General features: G+C 43.3%; 1 protein-coding gene across 1 annotated transcript; it reads right to left on the bottom strand.

Annotated features, from left to right (window-relative positions):
• Positions 1-71: 71 nt before the first annotated feature.
• Positions 72-9750, bottom strand: LOC127007006 (UNC93-like protein). Its single transcript, XM_050877479.1, has 9 exons — positions 9719-9750; positions 8513-8590; positions 6238-6421; positions 5858-6101; positions 5377-5500; positions 5080-5287; positions 4105-4270; positions 3132-3399; positions 72-2806 (listed from the first exon to the last, which is right to left on the bottom strand). The coding sequence occupies exons 2-9, from the start codon at positions 8580-8582 to the stop codon at positions 2544-2546; spliced, it is 1527 nt and encodes a 508-aa protein (XP_050733436.1). The 5' UTR covers positions 8583-8590; positions 9719-9750; the 3' UTR covers positions 72-2543.
• Between the last annotated feature and the right edge of the window lie 885 nt (positions 9751-10635).

The raw sequence follows: 10635 nt of genomic DNA, 5'->3' as shown, positions 1-10635 counted from the left end.
GACGAAGGAATAATTTCTTCCCTAAAGTTTTCAGACAAACTTCTAATAAGCTTGAATAATGAAAGAGTAAATTTGTAGTAGATATATATTTCTAGTTACGTTCTTTCAGCGTTTAGCGTAGTGTAGCGTAGCATTCAGTGTGGATGGTTCTAAGGCAGACTGAAGAGTGTTGAAATTCCAGGTAGCGGTATAGAGTAGGTGGGGGTATGGGGAGGCGGGGGGGTGGAGGTGGCGAGGTATCGTTATGCTTGGCTGCGGAATCGTTTGATTTTGCTGCAGAATGTTTTGACGGGAAATACATAATAAAATAACTGACACAAAAAAAAAAAAACATTTGCCAAAAAAATAGAGTGCATGAAGTGGAAGTGAAACCAGTAAATACTGACATACTTAATAATATAATTTATCATGAAAATAATACACTCTGGAGAAGTCTAATTTAAGTATCGAGCAGCAAGAAACACACATACACACACACACACACACATACATAATGTTGACCCAGAATCGATTTTAAACAATAAGGTGATTTTGTCATGTGCCTGCAGCTTTGCGAAGACACAAGCTTGCACGACATGTTCCGAGTCTTGACTCTGGACGCACAGGATGCTTGCCGGATGAAAAAAATAAAATAAAAGTACTGTTGGGATCAGGCGAAGCGTAAAATCCGTAATATTTTCATCACCTCAGTGGCAAAATAGGGCAATATTATGGTATATTATTACCATTTTCATCATATTAACATTCTGTCTGCAGTCATCATCATCATTATCACCACCATCATCATCATCATCATCATCATCATTATCATTATCCTTTTCATTACTGCTATCTGTATTGTTTCTGTATCGTTCATCAACTTGGTCCTAGCATCTTCTCGGTATATGTGAATGAAATGATGACTGATGACTTCTAGGAAAACGATGAAGAGATGCCTGATCACTGACAATATCATTTAGTTTATCAATGAAAGCATAAGCTACACCTTGGGGGCGCATTGCCTCGCCCACCCAACGACTCCTACCCCACCCTTCGAGCGCTCGCCTTGGCCTTCACTCGAGATTACAGAAACCAGCAGGTGAGCAGAGTCGACCCATATAGCGAGTTGACGGTCACGGGCGATGCAGATAATAAGCCTCGATTCAGTCTCATGAAGTAATTGGAGATCTAACAAAGTTATTCCAACGACAACCTATGATTCTGCAGTGACACTTATTACCAAAGGCGTCAATTCGTCTCTAAGTCACATGCGAGTCCATAACACCGTACATCAAGCCAGTCTGCCGTAAGACTTTATGGCGAGATCTACCGTTGTCCTGCACTGCGATGCCTAGGTAGTATGCAGAATTTTCCAAGGTCTCATTGTTCTCGCCACATGCGTGAATATACTGAACTGTTGCATCCAACAAGCCTCCTCCATAAAGTCCAATCAATATCCAACGTTCGTTTAGAAAAAAAATGTTTCTTAGAAGGTTGTGGCGACTGTTCGGGTCAGAGTTTGGCGATTTCTTCAGTTGTCACTGCTGTAAGCTTGACCTGCCGTCATTCAAGTCCACTGTCAATTATGCCCAAAGGCCCTCCTTCCGGAATGTCTCCCCATAGGCAGTGGCCAAGTGGTCAGTGTGCGGGCGTGGTGAGCCCGAGGGCTCAGCTTCGAGTCCCACCGATGCACGCTGAGTATATTTAACCATCGCCGAGTGGCGGAAGATTACCCACATGCTGCCCAGATCTTCAGTCAACCCTAACTTAATCGACTTTGGTCAAAGGGAGCACTGGGGGGCAACATGGGCCAAGCAAGAGTCATATATCACGGCAGCCACTATAAATAATATTCGCCTGCACCACTAACGGGCTGGGGTCGTCCAGGAGACAACTTAAGAGAGCCTACCGGTGCTTTAGGCAGCACCTTAAAAAAAGCAGACCACTTCAGCTTCTTGGTTATCAGTCTAAACGAAGTGGATCGGAGGATACACTGCATTTCCATGGTTTTTGCGCATGATTGCTGCATGATTTGATCTTGGCTTGCCTATATTGATGCCAGTCACAACTCGCTCAGCGATATTCTCGAGTTTTCATGTAAGAGTGATCCACATCGCGATGACTTCCGTTTTGAGTTAGGGACCGGAAGAAGTATTTAAGTGAGCAAAATGCTCAGCCACAGTGTCATTCTTGAAGAACATATTAATAGAAAATTATGAAATGGTGTCCAAATAAAGTTATAGATTCCACTCTAAGCGATTTATACACATGCTGTTTATTAACCTTACGTTCAGCAATCTCTGCCGAGTGGTGCACCAGGGGGCAGCATGGCTCAAGCAACAAGATAACATCGGCACAAAAATATATAATAAAATCCCCTGTGCCGTGCCTGCAACGCCGTTCACTATTGCCTTGGGAAGTATACCAGCTCAATGGGTCTCCTCATAGAAAAGTTGAAATATTTTGTACATTTCATCAGGAAGTAGTGTTTTAAGAGTGGTATATTGTAACTATTCACTCCTGACTTAGGGGCGACGTCTTCTAAAAGCAGTGTTGTGGCTGACTCAGTAGTTGCTGGTGACGAGCTTGTCGATGGGGACCACCTTCCCGTGACCGTCCTTCTTTAGGCCCCCCCGCCGCTCGATTAGCTCGATACTTAAGTAGCCGACGAAACCAATGCTGATGAACACCAGCACGATGACGATCTTCGAGTAGATGCAGAGGCTGGTGCTGGTGGCGAAGGTAATAATGAAGCCAACGGACTCCCACAGGCGGTAGTTGCTGAAGGCAGCCTCGGATTGGCCCGGGAAGATGACCCCATAGAAGGCTGTTGACAGAGTTAGGGTCAGCATGTACACTCAAGTTAATTTCTCATGTTATAAGCATCACTCACTCCTGTAGCTAAGTTTCTCGTACCCAAATAGTTAGAGTATTACTGAGAGTTAATATGATTTATTAACGCCACTGTTGTGTATTCAAAATCATTTTGCCAATAGACAAACTTACATTTCCAGTCATTTCTGAACGATTGGGAAAGAATAAGCAGCTATTAAATCTGAACATGTATGTGTGTGTAGTATGAGAGAGCGTCAAGAGCTGCACAATTGACTTTAGTTATACCAAAGGTGACAAAAATACGAAAAGGTCCTCACCATTAATCTGTGTCTGCCAGACCGCGTCAGCCACTCCCCACAGGCCAGCGAGCACGAAGAAGATGACCGTGTCGTCGGGGTGAGGCCGCCAGTAGATGAGGGTTATGATGATGCCGATGTTGATGATCGCTCCCATTGTGAAGATGGGCACGCGACCCACCATCTTCACCAGAGGACTGAAGGTGATGGAGCAGATGGAGTCACACACCCCGTAGCAGATCATCACGTAGCCCACCATGTGCACACCCAGCCCACACGACACGTACGCCTGTAACAACAACAAAAACAATAACGTTTAAAATACCGGGGGAGGTAAAGTACCGGGGAGGCGGTGACTGAACAGATAGCGAGACGGCCTCGCGCTCAGGAGGACGCGAGTTCAATCCCCGACCGGTGCCACCAAGCTGGGATTTTTCAGCCGCCGCCGAGTGGCTTAAAACTACCCACATGCTGTCCAGAAGACCACCTATCAACCCGGACTCTAGATTCTAGGATTAAAGATGAGCTCCGGGAGAGCAGCATGAGCCAATGCAAGATGGCCCCACTATAAACACTCGCCTGCGCCAGAACGGGCTAGGCCGACCATCAGGCCCCACCGGGAAGAAGCCTTGGGCCGACCATCAGGATCCACCGGGAAGAAACCTACCGGCGCAATAGGCCAGGACGTAAAAAAAAAAAAAAAAAAAAAAAAAAAAAAAAAAAAGTCATCATGATTTGTTCGAGCACTGCACGACGCATACTCCTCCGCGAGAAGCACAGTCAGCTACAGACATGCACTGCTTCGTCCATCACATGTTTATACACCTGGCTGGTCATGTTGTGCAGGAACACCACACGACACGCACTTGCTTCTGCACTGAGGAGAACTTCCAGTGAAATACTTTTTCGTTCATTCCAGGCACCAGCTATGAATAACTCGCCATGCCTTGCACGGGCACTGAAGCTGAGCAAGTAACAAAACGAGTATGCTTACGGCAGTGTAGTCAGACTGGAAGAACCCCTGCTCCACGCCCGACCAGATGGTGAGGGGGATGATGAGCAGCTGGTACGGGTGACGCATGTGTTTAAACGTGGCGACAAGAAGCTCCTTCTCTGACTTGCCCCCAACGGCGGCGGTCTCTTCCTTTATCCCCACGAATCTGTAAATGTAGAACAGGGACATAGGCAAAAATTGGTTTACTAACAGGGTGGTGGATGAGTGGAATAGGCTTAGCAGCCATGTGGTGAGTGCCAATACAATTGTCACATTCAAAAATAGATTAGATAAATTCATGGACAGCGATATTAGGTGGGGTTAGATACACGGGAGCTTAGGTTCAAAGGAGCTGCCTCGTACAGGCCTACCGGCCTCTTGCAGACTCCTATGTTCTTATGTTCTTAAGTTACCTCATGGTGACTGTCAAAGTATCCTGCATCTCATTGACAAATCACATTTTATACAATATTTTGCGCACTTATGCGATTTTCATCTTTCCAGGAAACCAAACTCTAACATATGATTTTATCCGAAGCAATTTAAATTAAGTACAGTACGTAGTATGGATCTTGAAAAGCTAACACCTTTAAACAAAATTAACTTGAGCAATTGTAGAACATACCATTTGTTAATAGAAACGTGGAAACATGGAAATGCAGGCAACAGAAGCCTATTGGCTCATTACGAGGTTGCCCGCTTTGGTGAATTAATCTGCTCGACAGCCACTTGGGGCTTGGAGCAGATGAAAGCACTTCGATGTTCAGTTTACTCCTGACGCAACGAAATGACGGTCGATTTGATATTTGAAGGAGTTAATGGTTGTCGCATTTACTGCTTCTGAGGGAAGATTGTTCCAGTGCCTGAAGACGCACTCCGGTGTTGATATGAAGACATAAAACAGTGGCTGGCCTGCTATTAGCAACACGTAGGTGTTTTGGTCCGGCAAGCATTTGAAGGTGAGGATGAAGTTACCTGCTGACGGGATCGAGGAACAGCACTATGATGACGGAGGAGAGGAGCGCGAAGAACAGGTAGATGCTTGCCATGGTGTACCTCTGCCAATTGGGAATGTCATCAGTATTGTTACTTGTGCCTGAAGATTCCGCCAGGCAGAATTGGTATCCACATTGCTGGAGGTCCTCGTCTGTCTTTTCGGTATCATCTACTCCCACTGACAGCACTGGTGACGGAGAGGATATGGCCAGAAAATATTTTGCCGGTAAACAAATTACTGTTTAGCGAGAACGACGTACAGCATAGGGTGCTTACCTGTGGAGGAGATGAGGTTGCCCCACACCTGCGTCGATTGGAAGAATAGGAAAAATATACCGAAGTAGCGAGTGATAATAACTTCTTTGTTTTGCCCAGTCAGTTCAGCGTACTTGGTTCCGACCTAGGTGAGGGAAAAACAGGATTAATGTGAAATAGCGAAATGAGTGTTCATATTTGCAAAACTTTTGCACCCAAAGCAAAAAACAATAGATTTTGAAGAAAAAGTGGGAAGAACACAGTATCCAGACATCTCATACTGACGATTTTTTTTTTCAGGAAAATATATTAACAGAATCAAGTAACAGTTAAGATTGGCCAAAAATGCATAATGCAGGTTATATATGATGGCTAGCCATATCGAAAATCTCTTAAATTCAGCTGGTGCTGGTGCTGCTGTTGCTTCCCACGTTCACCAGTACCATGCTACTACCACCTCCACGAACCAACATACTGCCCGACACATGAGCCAGAAACGAACCATGGTGAGGTACGAACACTTGGCAGACCACATGGGTGCTGCCCCGAGTCCTACGAGGATGGCCGTGGGCACCAGCGTGCCCAGCGTAGGGTAGAACTGTGCGGCGATATAAGCCGAGTAGCCAAGCATGCAGAGCGCCATCGTGTACTTAGTCTTTAGTATCTTGATGAGTAGCGACGGCAGGAAGCAGCAGGACACCACCAGCGCTGCGTAGATGGTGGTGAGCGACACCGTGCCGTCCGTTCTTGAAAACAAAAAAAAGTTTGTAGATTTTAGAGCGTGTATATGGATATGGAAACATGAGATTGTCAGGGCGGTTAGACAAATAGTCATATAGAGCCTCCCCTAACAAACAAACAGACACATTATACATGACTCACTGATTAATAGAGGACTGTAGGTTGGCCATTGAATTGTATGCCGTGAAGAGGAAAGTGAAGGCGATGGAGATAACGATGATGTTCCTGAAGATCCTCCTCGCCACCTTGGGGTCGTTGGCCAGGTCCGCCGCCTCCTCGGCCTGCTGCCCACTGGATACGCTGACGCTTTTTTCGCTTCTTCCATCTGGGAATATAGGAAGAAAACACTCGTAGTTAGGGTGGATTGTTTATTATTACTTGCTGGCTAGGTGTGCTCAGCCATGGTCTACTGGTGTTGAGAGGAAATCTGATGATCTCTTAGAGCATTTATGAAATTCTGTGTTGATTACTTGGTCAGCGATATAGATAGCAATCGTATAACCTTTTTTTTAATTTAAGTATCAAACACGTCAACAACAATGATATTATCTATTTTAGCAGTAGTAGCAGTAACAGCAGCAGGAGCAGCAGCAGTATATAAAGCGCAGCAGGAGTTACAGTACATGGCAGTATGAACATTAACTATATTCATGAGTATAATTCTGCTGGTTAACATGGTCGAAGGAATAGTTTAAGCGGAATCATATGATTTAGTTTGTTCCAAGCGCTGCGGTGGGGAACCATACAAATATATAACTCCATCCCACGTGGCTCGCGTGACTCTAGCTTAACTAAAGCGTGTCTGACTTCATGCATTGTCATTCCCAAGCAATAGGAAAAACAACAAAGGAAACCCACGAGGAAGATACTCGTTACAAAGGTATAAAAAATAAATTTGTTCGAAAATCAGAAATTCAAAAGTAATTCTAATTCACAAGACGCCTAAATTTTCTTGCGTCTTACAATGGTTTTGTTTAATTCGCATTACAAGAAACATGAGATTGAGAAGCTGCTCTTAAATAATTGAAAGAGAGAGAGAGAGAGAGAGAGAGAGAGAGAGAGAGAGAGAGAGAGAGAGAGAGAGAGAGAGAGAGAGAGAGAGAGAGAGAGAGAGAGAGAGAGAGAGAGAGAGAGAGAGAGAGAGAGAGAGAGAATACAGTAATAAGCTTTATCAGTGGCGTTAATCTGGCTTTGAGGTGGAGAGAGAGAGAGAGAGAGAGAGAGAGAGAGAGAGAGAGAGAGAGAATAATCATAAAACCGCTTGAGTCAAGACCACCGTCTCTGATAAGACATTACTGTGTGTGTGTGTGTGTGTGTGTGTGTGTGTGTGTGTGTGTGTCCCTGTCTGTCTCTGTTTGTCTGTCTCTCTGTCTGATTTTAAAACGTTTCATGTATTGGACCTTGCGGGAAGTCGACTGAGGTGCAAAGGAAGCGTGTGGAGCTGTGGTTGGTTGCTGCTGTCGTGAGGAGTATTGGATTGGAAAGGAAAAGATGAGGTAGTCATTGTGAGCTTTTATAGGTTGAATTATTTGTGATGTTCATGTAAGTGATTTTAAGCTAGATAAAGAGAGATAGGTAGTTAGATAGATAGATACATACATACATACATACATACATTTATTCATACATACATACATACATTTATTCATACATACATACATACATCAAGAGAGAGAGAGAGAGAGAGAGAGAGAGAGAGAGAGAGAGAGAGAGAGAGAGAGAGAGAGAGAGAGAGAGAGAGAGAGAGAGAGAGAGAGAGAGAGAGAGAGAGAGAGAGAGAGAGAGAGCGAGCAAACAATACAGTCTGGATGAACAGGTAGCTTGAAGGCAGGTGAGCAGGCAGCAGAGTATTGATATGCCAAAGTATCTTATCTGCTCCTTTGGATATCTTCAATGGTGAAGAGAAATGGACTGTTAGTCGCATTGATTGTCATATAGAAACTAAAACAAATATTTTTATTGCTAGTTAATTCCTCTCGTAGTTATTCATTGTCACAGTAAAGGAAGTCTCTCAGGTTGGAAAGAAGAGTTATATTGAAATATTTGGCTTCATAGTTAAGTAAATATACTTTTTTGTGTACCTTTTTATTACTTGTAATTTTACTAGAATACTCTCCACGATCAATATTTCTTCGTTACTGTGTGATAGTTATATGCCAATGACTAAATAAACCCTCCCTTTTATAAACGATTTTATCGTAACTGATTTTTCAGCAAACCTCATCAACAGGCATCACGTTAAAAGGATTTTGAGGAAATCAGTCCTAGTTAGTGTTGCTTTCTTAACGTTTGAGCTGTTCATTTTTTATGTGTCGGGGAAAAAAAATAAGATGCCTTAAAAAATACACAGGCGGCTATTGGGACAGAGTTTAAGAACAAAAGTGAGCAAGCTTCACATATCCTCACCGGCACCCACCTTGGAATCCCTCCTTTTGGTCGAAGGCTGGGTTGTCGAAGGCTCCGCTCTCTTCTACTTTCTTCCCCATGACTGACTCTGCAGGAGAACACATTGGAAGTGATGAGCTGCTGCTATACTTTACGAACACATCGGCATTAACCTTTACCCTCTACTTACTCCTCCACATTTCACATAAACTTTAAGTTAATTATGAATCTTCTTCCTCAGTCCTTTAAAGAAGCTCTGCCGAGTATGTCACTGAAATGAAGTTTTGTTTCTCTCTTACTGTTATTACTCCATTTCAGATTTTATTAGTTCCCCTTACGTTTTGTTCTGCCATATTTGTGATGCCCATGTGTCGGTCTGCGTATGTCTCTGTTTTGTCTTTCTTTCTGTTTTTTTTCATTAGCTGCTCGTGACACCACATAAAACAGGATCAGTATCATAAACACAGCAGCACCTCTCCATAGCTTATAACGCTCATATATATATATATATATATATATATATATATATATATATATATATATATATATATATATATATATATATATATATATATATATATATATATATATATATATATATATATATATCTTGGGGGGATGTTAACAATTAATGTTGAAGGATAAAGTAATGTTCAAGGATGCAGTGTGCAGTAATATCACTGCGTGGCACACCTGTTGATCTCCCCCTTCCCTCCCCCGTAAACACCACTTTGTCAGCTGTGCCTCACTTGAGCAGGAGTAAAATTCTCTCTCTCTCTCTCTCTCTCTCTCTCTCTCTCTCTCTCTCTCTCTCTCTCTCTCTCTCTCTCTCTCTCTCTCTCTCTCTCTCTCTCTCTCTCTCTCTCTCTCTCTCTCTCTCTCTCTCTCTCTCTCTCTCTCTCTCTCTCTCTCTCTCTCTCTCTCTCTCTCTCTCTCTCTCTCTCTCTCTCTCTCTCTCTCTCTCTCTCTCTCTCTCTCTCTCTCTCTCTCTCTCTCTCTCTCTCTCTCTCTCTCTCTCTCTCTCTCTCTCTCTCTCTCTCTCTCTCTCTCTCTCTCTCTCTCTCTCTCTCTCTCTCTCTCTCTCTCTCTCTCTCTCTCTCAGTGTGTGTGTGTGTGAGTGTGTACACACACACACACACACACACACACACACACACACACACACACACACACACACGCACACACACACACACACACACGCACACACACACACACACACACACGCACACACACTCACTGAGAGATTTGTTTGGTACTGGCGGTGCGGTGCTCGGGCTGTCCTCTTATACCCCCTCGTGTTCGAGTGCCTATCAGTGCCAGTGATAGCAAGATGATAATTTTAATCGCTTGACTAATACCACGGTGTTAAAGTTTTAATTCCTGATCTCGACTCATTAGCCACTTCAATTTTCCTTACACATTGTCATACAGGTTACTTGATTGCCTGAGTGAATCACGTTCACCGTAACGCGCACGTTTGACGGATATTTTCCCTTAAGATCATATTTTGTATATAAGGATGCCTCGTGAAGCTTAATTATTTGTTTGCTATACCTCCTTTGGATAACTTAAAGACAAATACAAGCCATAATGAACTGCAGGTATCAAATTTAAACACACGGTAAGTATTCTATGCGAATGAAGACTCATAATAACAACTTTAGCAACTCATCAATAACTATGACTGGTTTGATTCTTAAAATTATGATATAAAACCGTCCCTGTTATTGCCCTTAACCAGGCCAGGGCGGCCAGGGAGGACCTGTGCGAGTAACTTTTTCTGGTCAAGGTCACCACGAGAAGAAAATCTTGACCCGCAAAAGGAGGAAAACTTTCTCATCCCCATACGTAACTTGAATTATATATTAAGGTAAGAGTTCGCTGTCACTTTCATTATGTAGCGTCTATCGACTTGATTTATTTCGGTGTTAGGCATCGCCCTACTCTGAGTTTGTAATTGGAAACTTTCCTATCGATGGGACATTTTTTTGCGATATTTTTTTTTCAAACATTTTGCCTTGTATCTGCTCCTTTGTTTGTACGCCACTTATTTTACCTGCTACAGGCTACTTCATAACCCTCCTAAGAAGCTCCCGTGTTTATTTTTTCTACAACTTTTTAAATGTACTTATACTTTTCTCAAAAAGCAACAAA

The sequence above is a fragment of the Eriocheir sinensis genome, chromosome 3, assembly GCF_024679095.1.
Source record: "Eriocheir sinensis breed Jianghai 21 chromosome 3, ASM2467909v1, whole genome shotgun sequence".
NCBI lineage: Eukaryota > Metazoa > Arthropoda > Malacostraca > Decapoda > Varunidae > Eriocheir > Eriocheir sinensis.
This window is presented reverse-complemented; position numbering and strand designations above follow the sequence as displayed.

Bases quoted from the DNA above. Each gene is read 5' to 3' on its own strand.
- LOC127007006 (XM_050877479.1), bottom strand. From the start codon at position 8,582: ATGGGGAAGAAAGTAGAAGAGAGCGGAGCCTTCGACAACCCAGCCTTC. The intron at 6,422-8,512 runs GTGGGTGCCGGT...CTATATTCCCAG, and splicing joins CCAAAAGGAGGGATTCCAAG to ATGGAAGAAGCGAAAAAAGC. The intron at 3,400-4,104 runs GTAAGCATACTC...TTGTTGTTACAG, and splicing joins TCCAGTCTGACTACACTGCC to GCGTACGTGTCGTGTGGGCT.